At 36.7% G+C, this 15,692-nt stretch overlaps 2 protein-coding genes and 1 long non-coding RNA gene across 4 annotated transcripts; 1 reads left to right on the top strand and 2 right to left on the bottom strand.

The window, feature by feature from the left end:
- The first annotated feature begins 2,701 nt into the window (after nucleotides 1-2,701).
- LOC121774649 (patatin-like protein 2) lies at nucleotides 2,702-3,642 on the top strand. 2 transcript variants are annotated; one of them, XM_042171503.1, is made up of 3 exons: nucleotides 2,702-2,893; nucleotides 2,968-3,149; nucleotides 3,504-3,642. In XM_042171503.1, exons 1-3 carry the CDS (start codon nucleotides 2,711-2,713, stop codon nucleotides 3,562-3,564), a joined length of 426 nt encoding a protein of 141 aa, XP_042027437.1. In that variant the 5' UTR covers nucleotides 2,702-2,710; the 3' UTR covers nucleotides 3,565-3,642. The 2 variants fall into 2 exon arrangements, 1 of the variants encoding a protein (XP_042027437.1); XR_006044968.1 differs by having other exon boundaries at nucleotides 2,975-3,601.
- Nucleotides 3,643-4,573: 931 nt separating this feature from the next.
- Nucleotides 4,574-9,959, bottom strand: LOC121773395 (peptidyl-prolyl cis-trans isomerase CYP40-like). Its single transcript, XM_042170247.1, has 9 exons — nucleotides 9,554-9,959; nucleotides 8,390-8,890; nucleotides 8,130-8,217; nucleotides 7,974-8,026; nucleotides 7,485-7,589; nucleotides 5,665-5,740; nucleotides 5,175-5,212; nucleotides 5,031-5,100; nucleotides 4,574-4,933 (listed from the first exon to the last, which is right to left on the bottom strand). The coding sequence occupies exons 1-8, from the start codon at nucleotides 9,722-9,724 to the stop codon at nucleotides 5,047-5,049; spliced, it is 1,086 nt and encodes a 361-aa protein (XP_042026181.1). The 5' UTR covers nucleotides 9,725-9,959; the 3' UTR covers nucleotides 4,574-4,933; nucleotides 5,031-5,046.
- A 905-nt stretch (nucleotides 9,960-10,864) lies between these two features.
- On the bottom strand, nucleotides 10,865-12,639 carry LOC121775246. Its single transcript, XR_006045103.1, has 2 exons — nucleotides 11,171-12,639; nucleotides 10,865-11,075 (listed from the first exon to the last, which is right to left on the bottom strand). It is a non-coding gene; the product is annotated as an uncharacterized LOC121775246 (long non-coding RNA).
- Nucleotides 12,640-15,692: the final 3,053 nt, after the last annotated feature.

Genomic DNA, 15,692 nt, shown 5'->3' with positions numbered 1-15,692 from the left:
TTTCCTAACACACCTATGACCCCTCTCAAACTTCTCATTATAGCCATAGCACAAGCCTCTTACTCTACAATCAGTCATTTCTTCCTCAGTCAACAATCGCCTACTCTTGAAGGTAGGAATAGTAGGAGTAGGCAATAAGGGTGGGTTACCAGTATTAGTAGAAGGTAGCTTAGGCTCTTGTCTCCAAATTTCCTAGTAGAATTAGAAGAAAACCCATCCCTTCCCGAACTAGACATCTCCTGAAGTCTAGCAAGAGCATACGCATGGACCAAAGGATGGGGCATAAAAGTTCCACCTTTGTTTTATATTAGTGCAAAAAGTTTAAAGTTTACATAAATCATACACAAAGTTTCATTCGTATTTCAGTTTAGTACATTCCGTTATTTTTGTTTAGACGACGTTAACTCTTTGTCTATGTGACGCACAAACCATAAAACAATGATGAAATTTTTTGTACCAATATGAAATAATGATAAAACTTTTTGTACTAACATGAAACAATTATGAAACATTTTATACTTCACATAGACAAAAGGCTAACATTGTTTAAACAAAAATAACAGAATATACTAAACTAAAACACGAATGAAACTTTTTATATGATTTATGTAAACTTCAAACTTTTTGCATTAATATAAAACAAAGGTGAAATAATTTGTATGAGCTATGTATTTACCCCAATATTAAAAACTTAAGTTAAGATTAGTTAATTTAAAATTTCTTAATCTTTTAGCTTTAATGATTTAAAGGCAAATTGAGTATATTGTATAGTATTTGGTATCCAAATGGGAAGAAGATTTGGGCTCAGAGGCGTCATCACTCGATGTTTCAACGATAAGGAATATGCAAACACTTATAGAGATTGGAGAGAATCTGTTGAAGAAGCCGGTTTTGAGGGTTGATTTGGAGACGGCCCGACCTGAGCTCGTTCGAGGAGAGGGCACTAACGGACACGCTTTGGCTCGATTCGCCAAGTTGCTTTCCGATGAAAGGAAGTTCCGCCATTCCAATTGTGTTTAATTGTGTGATTTATATCACTCGTTTCTAGCCATCCATTAGAACAAAATGTTAAACACATTTGGTGTTAGGTTTTGACTTTTGATATATAAAGTAAAGGATAATAGGAGAATAGTAGAAGTTAGGAATGATACTCCCTCCGTCCCATAATAGATGGCACACTTGGGTAATGACACGAGATTTTAGGAGATGTTGTTTTGTATGTTGAGTGATGAGAGAAAATAGTATATTTATATTAATGTGAGAGAGAACTTTAAAAAAAAAGAAATGATATGTGTTTCACACTCCAAATGAGCGTTACACCAGTTTAATATTTGATGCATGGATGGGAAGAGTCCTGCAACATCTAGTTTTGACTTAGTCCTGCAACGAGTTAGAAACATATCTCCCACACCAGAGTTTCTATATACGTTTCCCCGGCGGTTCGAGGTGGCAAGGAGTGATGGTGGCTGCTGCGGCTGATTCCTGTTCGGCAGCGGCGGGTGGTAATCTCCTAGACTAATGGTGTAAGAAATCTGCAATGATGTTCGTCTCCATGTTGTCCACGATCCATGAGAAGACTATGAGGTCCATCTCTTCCACTTTCTTCAATCATTCCCATAGTGAGTAATTAACATTTTTGCTGGATTGAATTTTATCGGCTACCTGATTTGGTTTTTTTGGTGTTTCTGGGTTTGTCATTTTGAGTGTTTGGATGGTCTCTCTCGCCTACTAGGTCCACAAAGGTACTCCTATATTACTAGGCTATGATGATTTTTTTTTTTCTAAAGCCATGTAGAATTACGTAAAATTGATCTTATTATTAACAATCAAGTACATGTCGATTATAGAAAACATATTGGTAACTTCTAATTAGGAAAACAAATCAATCATATCTTCTAATTATCAATCTATTGATCTTGCGTGATATCTTTCATGATTTAAAATTCCTTAATTTCTTTCCAACACGTACTAACTACAATAGGAATTAATATTGGTTTTACTTTATGTTACATAATTACTTCTAAATGTCTCATATTTTCTTATTTTGACGGATAAGTGGATCTCACATTTTACTAACTCGCTCTATTCACAATTATCATAAAATTAATATATAAAAGAAGAGTTCTACCTCACTAATATTTTACATCCACTTTTCTTTAGAATGTCAAAATTTGAACATCTAATTAGTGAAGAAAGGGTTCTCCTCTCCTGGTTCAATAACAATGCTAAAAGGCTTCAATTTTGTGGATTTTGCGTTAATCGAACAAACTCGGATTCGGAAAGTAGAAATCGAGTAGATAATACTGACATGTAATGTGAAAATTATTGCATTTTCTACATAAGAAAATTTTATTTAAAAAAATGCATAGAGATTGCAACGTAGATAGAGATATAAAGTTCAAAAGACTATAGAGATGGAATCAATTCTACTACAATATAGTAAGAAATACTAGAAACTAAAATTGAAATCCAAAACCCAAATATGGTTGTGATGATCACATAAACTTGCAAATCTATATATGATACATATTGTAAGACAGGCATCGAATCACTAAAAATAGATTCGGAAAAAATTTATCCGCAAAGCATCACGAATATTTAGGTATGTAATCATGGATGGGTAGAGTGAAAAGATGATACACATACATTTATATGACCGTATGTATATACAGAATAGCTTGCACAATTATGATCACAAAAATATACCAACATGGAGAAGATTAATTTTGTATTTGCATTAAATTTTGTTGCAACTCTGCAATTGATCTTAGTATCTCCGATGTCTAATGCTCAATCAAAAGGGAGAATGGCGACGGTGCTGAGCATAGATGGTGGCGGTGTTAGAGGCATCATTCCGGGCACAATTCTGGGAAACCTCGAAGCCAGACTCCAGGTGATGATCAATAAGATATACTATGTTGTGTCTCATTGTTGATATCGTTGCAAGCATGATAATAACAAGGACAGGAATTAGATGGCCCGGACGCAAGAATTGCTGATTATTTTGATGTGATTGCTGGAACGAGCACGGGCGGGTTGGTCGCCACCATGCTCACGACACCCGGTGCCAACAATCGCCCTCTCTATGCTGCCAAGGATATTGCCTCCTTCTACGTACAACACTCCCCAAAAATCTTCCCGGAGAAAAAGTGAGGATAATACATCCGTCCTTTAAAATATCAACTTTTAAAATGACACGTTTTTTTATGCATGATTGATAGGGTAAGAGAGATAAAAAAAGTGATTGAAGTATTATTATTAGATTAGACTAAAAAAGTTTCCTAAAAAGGAAAAAAAAATGCATATTTTAAAGGATGAACCAAAATGGAAATCATTAGTAGCATTTTTAAAGGACGGAGGTAGTAGTACGTAAATCTCTAAATTCTACCATAAAAAAGAACCGCATTTTGTGATTGAGATTGTGAGTGGCTCATATTTTTGATGATGATGATTATATATACTGTCTACATATTTTTGGATAACTATTCCTTCCCTCTTGTAAGGAGTTTTAAGAGTCGAAACAATGTTGCGGCGGCGGCCCAAAATATGACGGAAAGTATCTGAGGGAATATTAGGCAATCACACCCTCAGCCAAACCCTAACTAATCTCAGTCATTCCCTCATTTGATGTGAAGCCTGTTATCTTCTCCACCATATATAGATGTATGTAACATCTTTTTAATCATAAAGTGCCTCAAATTTCCATCTAAAACGTTTTTACTTGGTAATGATAGGTGGATGGAAACCAAAATCTTGCAACCATAGTTCGACTATCAGATGTGTTCGACTTACTTACCACCGCACGCTTCACACCTTTAATCTCATCGATGGAGCCCTGTGAGTGGCTAGGCCTAGTTTCTATTGCATAGCATAGCATAGCATAGCATAATATAATGAATGGGTTGGTTAGACCTTGACGGCATTAACACACATCTCGAAACAAATACTGCTTGGAAAAATGAAGGGGTTCAGAGAGAAACAAGATGTTGGTTATGTCGTTGGAAAGTATAATGCTAAAGATGCGCATCTTCTCAGACGCTAGTGCGGATTTGGTTGATTTTCATGTCTCCACCGTTTTCAACTCATTTACCTACGATAACTTGGCGGGAGATGCATCATCGGTTGATGATGCAAGTTGGACAAGACCTGTTGAACAAGACGGTTTCTAGTGTCGATTGCCCCACCCTTAGCGACCGATCATCATCATCAACTCAATGTTCTCTACATGCTCAAAAAAGATTTACACAATGCTACCAAAAATTTCAACCTCATAACACAGTCTATTTAACCTAACAATCTCAACCTTCATTCTTGTCTAACAATTTTCAAAGATCAATTTTTGACAACTTAGTTGCGGTAAATAATTTTCTAATTCAACTCCCGCAAAATATTAACTGAAAAAAATATCAGCTTATGCTGCAACCATACATATTTCAAATGGAAATACGTATTAGAACTTTTATGATTACAAAGCTAAGTTCACAATGAGTGACGGGTCATCCAATCACTATTAGTCAGATGGAAGCATGCACTTAGATGCAAAAACTTGATGGTGATAATGCACAGAAATCCACGAACAACAGGCAGGAATTTATTAGGCCAAGAAATCCATTATAAAGAAGGGCTGAAACCACCAACAGAAGATATTATATGGAATCATCCCAAAAACTACCATAGCTTTCAAGTAAAGTAGGATTTAAAGTTTTTCACGATAAAAGACTTCCATTATACGAAGGTTAACCAAGTAATCTCTCCTCTCTTCAAAAATATTCCTTTTCTTATAAGTCTTTTTTGCTTCCATGATTATACTGCTATGTACCACAACTATGCCAAAATTTCAGTTCATAATGCAGTCTTGATTGATTTCCACTCATAGAAACAGCATCTACAGCATGACCAAGGAATTAAACTCATTCTTCAACTCACCAATAACCTGCAATAGATTTAAAACAGATGGCAAACATCTCTCAGTTATGATAACATACAGGATGGAAGAGAGCAAGAAAAACTACACAAAAGAACACACTTACAAGTTCAAACTTCCATTTACTGAAATATTTTCGAGAAAGCTTTTTTCTCTAGGTCAATTCTATCAGCAATCTGTGTGAATATCTCAACCATTAAATTTATTGAATAGATGTGATTACTTCATACAAGAATGGAATGTCACTTACCTTCTTCTTCGCAATAGCAAGCTCTTTCTTTATACAACCTTAAAAAGGAAAAGGAAAAGGAAACTGTCAGTTAATTAGAAGTAATCGCAATGGCACAAATGATTCACTATAAAAGCATTAAAGTTTTGTTGAATATTTGTTCTACGGTTAGCTAACCCCACAAAGGGAAACAAAAAAAGACAGAGCTGTGGAATGCATATTTGGTGGCCATTACTTTTTGTTTAGGAATATTTACACAAAAAATTACATTAGCATTTATGAAGTTTGTTGTGTTTTTTTTAAAGATAATGGATAATGGTAATGGTTTACAATTATTTCCGTGGCGTGGTGACTTGAACCCCAGACCTATTGGCTGAGGGAAAGCATCTTATCCACTAAGTTATTAAATACACAATTTGAATGCTAAAAGTTATCCAAGAGTACTGAAAAGCAGAAAGTATTGTTCCACAAAAAGAGGATTTCCTGTTTTCCACAATAAAGTGCTCCTTACCATCAGTTGGTTCCAATTCTAATGCTTTTTGAAAACTTTCAACAGCTGCTTCAATGTTGTTCAGTGCATTATATACCTGAAAGATAATTGAAAACAGCAATTTGATAGAGTGAAGGTTTGAGGAAAAGAAAATCACAGAATTAAAGGGAACGAAAATTCCCTAAACAAGGGGCACATAACTTTGGAAAACATAACCCTAAACTAGTGTGTAAACGCTTATTAACAGTCCTATCCCCACAGGTCCAAGCAAAACCCTTAAGCCCATAACCTAACTAGCTGCGGATTGCTTATTATTAGTCCCAACCCCACAGGTCCATGCAAAACCCTAAAGCCTGCTTCCCCGTCCGAACAGCCTTGACCAAAAGGCTGAACTCCAGAAACTGACCTCTCGTATCGACCAACTCCACCCAGGAACTATCAACTACCTAGAATCCTAACCACTATACTTACACCTAACACATACTGGTTCCATGCTTAAGGGAGGTTCCCATGCAAACTCAGCTCCCGCCCTGCCTACACTAAGGAGTGAAGAGGGAAGATATAGCAAGTGATGTGAAAAAATATCCGTTGATGGTGAACGGAACATGGCCCTGAGGGACTAGTCTACTTGAAATATTTGACATGACGTCCGTTTAATTAGATGTTGTAGCAGAGGTATTAACAACGGAAAGGTTCACACACACACACAAGGATCTATGTGTGGGTTGATGGAAATTAAATCAATATAGAAGTTTTTAAAGTAGGACTTTGAAGTTAATAGAACATTGCCTCTATTGCGTTATTGATGTTTTTACCCCTTATGCACAAATGCTTAGTAGTTGTGCTTGAGTGTGGTTTGCAAGGTGGACACATGTTGTGTGTCTACATGTCATCGTACTTATTTGTTCATACTGGGGGGGGGCATGCTATATGGATACACATTTGTATGTCTATTTGTTTGCATGTGTATGTGTGTTCATTGTGTGTGCGTTCAGAGTGTGTGTTCAGTGTGTGTGTGTATGTGCAGAAGTTTTAAGGTTCTGCAGTAGTTTAGCTGCCCTCAAACTAGGTATATGAATAATTGTTCATTGTGATTTTTAGAATTGTCTTTGTGAATTTTGATGTAAGAACTTGGATCTATTAGTGAATTGTAATGTAACAACTTGGATTTGGATAATTGTTCTCTGTGGTTGAATGTTGTGTAATTTGTGTCTGATTGTTCTTTGTGGGTTCATTATGCATCATATATTATCCACATGATTAAGAGTTTAGCACTAGACAGATTTTTAAACGGTTATCGGTTAACCAACAGCTTGGTTAATCATTAACTAGACACATATTTTAAATGATTATTCGGTTAACCGAATAGTCGGATCACAGGTTTGGTCCACTGGTTCAATTACGGTTCTTCAAGAGGGCTGCTATTCGGATAGGTTAACCGAATGATTCGGTTCGGTCTAACCTAACCGACCGCATAAGCAGCCCAAAATTCTATGCACCTCGAATACACATTCAGCCCCTCTTGGCACAGTCAGTATCATAATTATGCATCAATCAGACATAAAAGACTTGATTCATTGGTGGCAACTTCAGAAGATGTGGACATGACAAATGGTGGCACATTTAAACAAGTGATTACAACAACGACAATAATTATTCAACATGTAAACTGCTAAATTGAACTATATACTAGAAGAATGCACTTTGTGTACTACAACTAGACATACTCATTACTCATTACTCATTACTCATTTTGATGGTGTAAAACCTTGTATTTTTTAGTTCAGAATTAGAAGCACATAGAACTAGTACTTTCACAGATAATTAACATGACGACCAACCTGGCCTTGACGGAAAAAAGCTTTTGCATAGTCTTTTGTTTCACGAATTGCGTATTCTGCATCTAGCAATGCCCCATCAAGATCACCTAACTTCATCTTACACATCTGAAGCATGACAAGGAAACATGAAAAACAACGAGGTAATAAATGACTCAGATCAATCTAAATAAACTAATGGTCCAAGTTTTTTATGTCTTAACATATACATTTAGAGAAAAACAGTGGAGAAACTTAATCATTTATAAAATGGAGCCAACCTCTATAATGTAATAAAACTAATATAACAGAAAAGTGTGAGCATTTTTTCCGCTTAGTGGGCTGGGGAGGGAGGCCTGGTGTTGGAGCATGAGTATTGTACTTAGTCCATGTAAATAATATAGTTACTGTAAACAGATGATAGGGTTGCAGCTATTCGGTCTGGGATCACTTCGGTTAGGTAAACAGTTTAGCAAAGAATCTGATAAACACACAGTAAGCCAAAAACCTTACAGAGCTGTTTGTAAGTATTTGCGACTTTATCTTCCTTAGTAGTTCACTCTGCTCTGTACAGACATGCAATAAGATACTATAAGAATGTTAATATTACACCCATATTCAAGCATTGCCTACTTTTAAGATTAGTATAGATAATAAGAGTAACATAACCTTGATCAAGATCCGGCATCTCCCAGCACAAATCCTGATATTTGATGGCCTTACGATACTTTCTTATAGCCATCTTGTAGTTTTTTTCCTGCATAATGCAAAGAGTGCATCATCAGAAATGTCAGTAAAAAATGGATTAGCATACATTCGAGGTAATCTACTTTAACCCTAAAACTGGTTAAAAGAGCACAACAAGACATTCGAGCAAAGCTTCAAGAAGCCCATATGTAAGAATTTAGTTGTGTGATAAAATAAGATACCTTATAGTGCTCATTCCCAATGACTTTGATAGATTCTATTGCAGAAAGTACCCACGAGTACCTGTCAGGTTTAGCATCAAGGTCCATCGGTGAATCAGGGTATAAATCACCATCTTTAAAGAAATCAATTGTCCCATCATCCTCTCCCTCTGGAATTTCTCCACAGTCGATAATCACAACATCAGCAGTTGAGCAGTAATCATCCACTACTGCTTGATACTCTACTGCACGTAGCACTCCAAATCCTTTTATCAACTTACCGAAGACAACACACTTCCCATCTAGGTGTGGGGCCTGGGTTGTTAGAATTGAAAATTGTGACCCATTGGTATTTGGACCATTATTGGCCATTGATAGCATCCCTTTCCTTGTGTGTTTTAGCTCAAAATTTTCATCATCAAACTTCGTTCCGTAAATGCATTCACCAACCGAGCCATTTTCGTCAGAAATTGCACCCCCTTGCACCATAAAACCTCTGATAATACGACTTAAGCGTAAACCCTGTATCAGACGCATTGCTCAGGTTGTGAAGCATGAAGGAACAAAAGTCCACTGGAAATTTTGAACTTCGATTTCTTCTTATACATTTATCAGAAGACTGAAGGAAACATTATTCAATCTTATAACCATGACTAGAAAGACCAACTAAATGTGGCAAAATCACAAAATGATTTGCTAGAAGACATAGAGATCACTTTTATACTTAGGTTTTCAACTGTTCCACCCATCAACACAAATAAAATAACACACCGAAAGCTTTAATTCGTAGGTAGAATGTTGAAGATATATCGAATATACAAAATGCAATATCATTAAAGTGTATAATGTTGAACACACAAATTGTGATTAGATAATGTATTTCAGTAGATATGGCCAACACCTTACGACAAATGAATCCAACAATTTCAGAAGAAAACAAAACTACACCAGAAAATAATCTGGAGACGTGAGTTCCTAATTCTTAATGATTTCTTACCTGGAGCTTAGGAATAGCTCGAAAACGCATACATAAATCAAACAAACGAGCAAGTAGGTTCAATAAACCCTCACAAAACTGAAATCCGAAAAGGTAGCCATCAAAGTTGATGCCGCACAAGTAAAACGAAACACAAAACGAACGCAGTGAAAATGTATTTAAAATTGTCGCTTATTAAGTGAGAAAACCTTGTAGTGGAGAGGAACGCCGGTGACGGAGGCAAGGCCTCTCTCTCCAGTGCAGAGAGCTCTGAAATTCTCGGCGGTTTTTGGCACCACGTCCTTGTACAACTCGACCACCATTCTCCCCTCCAGTTCGCCGCCGATGCTGATATCCAAGAAGCAGCGTGGATTCACCATCTCCGAAAGAGATTTAGCGCGTGGGAATGGTCGATTTGAAAATAGCAGAGGCGGAAATGAAATGAAATGCGGAAATTGAGATGCGCAATGGAATGGAGCATGGGCTGGGCGTGGGAGTAACCGTCTTGCATATACATATAGAGACAACGAATATGCAGCAATAAATGCATAGCTATAAAACCAAATTTGTATTTTCAACTCTGCTTCAAATAAAATCCGTAGTACTTTGGCAAAGAGCAGAGATTCTCTTTTCCGAAAACTTACTCATTCCTAATACAATATTATTAAATGATCTTCACTTTTTTTTTTTTTTTTTTTTAAGATTCAAAAGCCAACTTCACTCCCTCTTTTCACTAAAAATAAAATATTAGTAAAGTAAGAGAAATATAAAAGAAAAAAAGTGTTAGTCTCATCAAATTAGAGAGAAAAAAATTTCATAAAAAGAAATGTTTCTATTTTTAAGAGACAGATCAAAATAGGAAAAAAAAATATTTTTAGGGACGGAGAGAGTACATTTTATTCACTACCTCCATTCCCATAATAAGAGTCATATTTTACCATTCCCTTCCATCCCATAAGAAGAGTCCTATTTCATTTCACCATAAATGATAATTATGTCACACATTCCAGCAACTTATTTAACTCACATTTTATTATAAAACTATTCCCTCCATCCCACTTTAGGAATCTCATTTGAGTTCGTCACATGTTTTAATAAATGTAAAGGAAAGTTGGTGAATATGGGGCCTATACCATTTATAGAATATTTTAACTGAGGCTCCTAAAGTGGGACACCGAAAAATGGTAAATCGAGACTATTAAAGTGGAACAAAGGGAGTAATATATATAAATGAGACCCAAGTTCCATTAACTTATTCAACTCATTTTTCTTTATATTTCAAATTTATGCATGTAATAACCGCTCTTTTAAAACGCCCTTTTTGTAGCGTCTTTATCGAATTAAAGATTATTACTCTCTTATCTCGTTTCTTCGAATAGAACCCACTACATTCTAGCTCAAGGTTACAAGTTCACAAAAAGAAGAGAATGTGAAATAAACAAGTAAACTAAAACAATTGATTAAATAAATCAAAAAAAATGTATAGAACAAGCACCGGAAAAGAAGGACGATGATAGTTGTTTTCCAAACTAAAGGTGCTCGAGAACAATGTATTTTCAACCCTTATAAATGTTTTACACTTTATTGAGAATGGAAAGAAAAGGGAAATTGGAAAGAAAACACTATTCTATTACAAGTTAGGAATGTTAAATATTGGACCGACGCCCTTCGACCCAAGGCAGCGAGCCAGCCTTAAGGCTGTATCAACTCGGCAGCCAGGAAGTGTAGCCCCTGCCATGTGAAAACAAATAAGCAAACTCCACTCAACAAAAAAAAAAAAAAGCATTTGCCATGTGGGAAAGGTAACAGGAGAAAGTAGACACTACTATTTTTTTTTGTAAGGGCCGAAGTACCACCCAAAACCGGCAGTGACTAGGGTACAGCCAATAGCAACAAGCACCTCAAACCATAATCACAGCCACAAGAAGCTAAAGAATAAAGGGAGACAGCCGCAGAAGCCTGCACTCCAGCTCAACGGCCTCTGCCCCATCGTACACCATACAACAACAGAGATGAGCAGCGAGAGACAGAGGCTGCAATAAGGCAATAAATGAGGAGGTACAAATGCATTTAATACACGAGTAAACCCCTGCGTTGGTGCAGAGAAAACAGCCAACACATAATCAACCAAGGACACATAAACAGCCAACACATAATCAGCCTTTGCAGGCTTTCGGTTATACCCTTATATATAGCATAATCCACTCGGTCTCACCCTCTCTCACCACCACATAGCAAGATAGTGAGTAGAGAGTGAGAGAGAGACAAGTCTAGGAGCAAGATTTAGAGTGGTGAAAAAGAAGGTAACCTCCATATCCCTTTCTTTTCCTCAAACTCAAGCATGAACCACAACATCACATAGAGACCTCATTTAGCATGCTAATCTCCAAATGAACCAACGGAAAGAAACAAGTATAAGGAGAATTAGGAACCATCCTCCATAGTGTAAACAAAGGAACCGAAACATGGCTGCCCTTTTTCAGGGTCCAAATGGCGGATACATTTTGCCATCACGGATTCACTTCGATTTTCGCCGGCTAGAAACGTTGGCCGTCGCTGAGAGTGAGAGATTGAGCGAGCTGGAAGTGAATTCGCGAGTGGAAAGTGAGGTCTCTGCCGTTTGGGCTGGAATTTGTGTCTACCCGAAACACGCGAGAGCGTGTCGCGTGTTTAGTTAAACACGCGATAGCCTGATGCGTGTTTAGTTAAAACACGCAAGAGCTTCAAGCGAGTTTAGTTAAACACGCGAGATCGCGTCTATACCATGTGGTCCAAATGGCGGATACATTTTTGCATGGCGTCCTTTCTTGGAATTTTGCCCCCTAAGCCTAGAATCAAAAATTTATTCGATGCTGCCATTAACTAAACATCTCAATGCAACTCTAAACTTGCAAATAACAAGGGAGATTAGGATAGGCTAGAAGGGACTTAGCTTCGGCAATAGAACGGTCCGGAACAGAAGGCGCGACGAGCAGCTGCACCTGCCCGATCGCCACGCGACGCCGAGCAGGTTGGAGCCACATCGCGGTGTGACGGAAGAGGAGCTGGGAGCGGAGGAAGCAATAATCGCCAATAGGAGTGGCTCGACGGCGAGTCGCTGACGGCGGAAGCTCGGGGGGACAACGGCGAACCAATTGGAGATGCTCTTATTTTCCTTTTATTTTATTTTTTCTTTTGACCTAGACAGTAGAACCAATTCGCAGGTCTCCTGAATTTTAGCCTAGCACACCAGCTCAACTTTTCCGTAGGGCCTAATTGTCCAATAAAGCTCTCTGTCCGGACTTCGGACTATATAATATTTTCTATATCCCATAAAAATTACTCCATTCGTTCCCCAATAATTGTCCACTTTGATTTCGGTACGAGTTTTAAAAAATGTAAACGAAAATAAATTGAAAAAGTTAATGGAATGAGTTAGTGGAATATGAGAGTAGTATATTATTACACCCTTTGTTCATTACTAATAAACTTTCTACTTTATCATTTTTATCCGTCTACTAATAACTCCTTGTTTGCTTTTGTACGGTAATGGATCTCACACTTCACTAACTCTATCTCATTCACATTTCATTATAAAACTAATATATAAAATTAGGACTCACCTGCTAATTTTTCGACCCACTTGTGCCTGGTCAAATGTGCTCTTGTATTGGTGGACGAAAGGAGTATTTGTTTTTATTTCGTTCGTTTCATAAAAAATACTAGTCTTTATCCATTTATGAAAAATTGCTCTCTCTAATAAGGTAGGGTTAATTCTCTATAGGCAATACTTCAATAACTTTTTTTTTGTGTATATCTCATATTTTACCAATTATGTATTAGAAGTCGTATTATCTATATTTTTTTGAGACTGAGGGAGTAATAATTTAAAGAACACATAATTAATACAAGTAACTTTAGTCCTTCCTTTATTTAGATCATCTCCAATCTCTATCTATGCATGCATAAAAGCCGAGTTTTGGGCAGAAATGTAAAATATTTATGAATTTTGGGTAAATTTAAATAAAAAATTGTTCATGCCGACTAGGATTTGTAACGGATCATTTATCTTGATAGTTAATTATTATATTTATAATATATATAGATGAATTGGGTTATAAATGTGATATCTGAGACATTAAATTGTATTTTCATGAGAAGAAGGTTGTTTGTGTGCTAAATATGATTATAACGGGTTATTAAATAATTGTTAATTATATTTATAATATGTAAATTTATTGGGTTTTATATGTGGTTTGTAACAGTAGTATGTTTTTCTGTATTCATGTTTTAAGTTAGAATTTGAAATGAAATCAAGTTTTGAAACAGTAATCTTATTCAAAGAGCATTAATTTAAATTCAAATTTGATTTTAATAATTAAAATACATAAATTTTGGTCTATAAATACCAACATCCGTGCTTGTTAGAATACAGTGTACATAATTGGAATTTAATTGCAAAAGAAGAAAGAAATGGGAGAGAGCTACTTCTGTTTTACGCTGACCTTAACTCGTGTAGGAGTTGAGAACACAATTTGAAGCAAAGACCTACATTGCGATTTTAACAAGTCGGATCATTGGCATCTTGGAGAGACGAAAGATAAGGGGTTGTAAATGATGAGTGAGACTGATAAAGAAGATGCTGAGGTCGACAACGAGCTCTCATTTGCTAGTTTCTTATCCACTTTTTCATTGCCTATCTGTTTCCATTATTGATTTTCTTCCACAAGACAATTTTTTTTCAATATGAATTATGATCTACTGTCTAGCAATATTGCATAGGTCATCAAAGTGATATATATATATATATATATATGGATGTATTCATTTCCTTTTTCCATATTTTCTCCTATTTCCTTCTTGATCTCAACCGTTTATTTCCTCCATCCTGTGGCCCAAATTATTGGCTTTAACCATTAAATTTAATTCAATTAAAATCCGAAAAGATCAAAATAGGTAAACACTAAATTGGTGGTTATGGAAACTTCCATGATTTCCTCATTTGAAGATCTTGGCATTTTTTTTATTTTCACACGCTCCAGACGTGATTGTCTCCATAATCCATCTCTGCACTTTTTTTTCGTGTAAATCCTCAATTCGGTCCCTCTTTCCTCAATTTCATCGGAAACCGCATGGATGTGCTGGAGATACGGTTTCAGAATCCTCCGCTTATCCTTCTTCCTAATCCTCAGCACGAAGCTCCGGCTACCGCCGTCTCTCTCCACTCGATTCAGCCACGAGACTCTCACGCCGAGGAAATCGTCGTGGATCGTCTAATTGTCGTCGAGCAATAAAACGATGTTGTTTGATTTTTTTGCCGGCGTAGAGGTTGGTGAAATCGGAGTCCTCGAGCGACGGGAGGGAGGTGAGGTAGAGCGAAACGCGGCGGTAGAAGAGGTTGAGCTGGTGAGTTGAACGGTTCAACTCGGGGACTTTGAAGTGCTGGTGAACGTGAACTCGGTCGTCGATCCACATAATGTACACATAATGTACATATTGTATAGTATAATGCGTAGTTTAGTTTCTGTAATGCATTATTTGTGATATGTAATGAACATTTATACTGACGCGTTTAATTAAAGTTGTGTCGTGTTTCGATGTTTGGCGCACGTTTCTTGTTTTCCCTAAGGGTTTAACAAGCCTAGGGGCTAGGGTGTAGTATGTTATAAGTCTAAAAAACGTTGTCCAAATACATGAGCTGCAGTAATTCGTCTGGGGTTGCACATAATGTATATTTTGTATAGTATAATGCGTAGTTTAGATTCTATAATGCATTATTTGTGATATGTAATGAACATTTATCCTGACCGGTTTTTAAGTTGTGCCATGTATCGTTGTTTGGCGAACGTTTCTTGTTTTCCCTAAGGGTTTGACAAGCCTAGGGGCTAGGGTGTAGTATGTTATAAGTCTAAAAAAAGTTGTCCAAATACATGAGCTGGAGTAATTCGTCTGGGGTTGCACATGCATAACGCGTAGGTATATTTTAAAACAGATATACATAATGTACATATTATGTAGTGTAATGCGTAGTTTTAGTTTCTGTAATGAATTATTTGTGATATGTAATGAACATTTATCCTGCCCCGTTTCATTTAAGTTATGCCGTGTTTCGATGTTTAGCGCACGTTTCTTATTTTCCCTAAGGGTTTAACAAGCCCAGGGGCTAGGGTGTAGTATGTTTTAAGTCTAAAAAACGTTGTCCAAATACACGAGCTGCAGTAATTCATCTCGGGTTGCACATGCATAGCGCGTAGGTATTTTTTAAAACAGACATACATAATGTACATTTTAGTGTAGTATAATGCGTAGTTTAGTTTCTGTAATGCATTATTTGTAATATGGAATGAATATTTATCCTGACCCGTTTAA

This window comes from Salvia splendens, chromosome 17, assembly GCF_004379255.2.
Source record: "Salvia splendens isolate huo1 chromosome 17, SspV2, whole genome shotgun sequence".
Classification (NCBI taxonomy): domain Eukaryota; kingdom Viridiplantae; phylum Streptophyta; class Magnoliopsida; order Lamiales; family Lamiaceae; genus Salvia; species Salvia splendens.
This window is presented reverse-complemented; position numbering and strand designations above follow the sequence as displayed.

Bases quoted from the DNA above. Each gene is read 5' to 3' on its own strand.
- LOC121774649 (XM_042171503.1), top strand. From the start codon at position 2,711: ATGGAGAAGATTAATTTTGTATTTGCATTAAATTTTGTTGCAACTCTG. The intron at 2,894-2,967 runs GTGATGATCAAT...TAACAAGGACAG, and splicing joins ACCTCGAAGCCAGACTCCAG to GAATTAGATGGCCCGGACGC. The intron at 3,150-3,503 runs GTGAGGATAATA...CCCTCTTGTAAG, and splicing joins AAAATCTTCCCGGAGAAAAA to GAGTTTTAAGAGTCGAAACA.
- LOC121773395 (XM_042170247.1), bottom strand. From the start codon at position 9,724: ATGGTGAATCCACGCTGCTTCTTGGATATCAGCATCGGCGGCGAACTG. The intron at 5,741-7,484 runs GTTGGTCGTCAT...ATTATCTTTCAG, and splicing joins CTTTTTTCCGTCAAGGCCAG to GTATATAATGCACTGAACAA. The intron at 5,101-5,174 runs GTAAGTGACATT...ATATTCACACAG, and splicing joins TTGCTATTGCGAAGAAGAAG to ATTGCTGATAGAATTGACCT.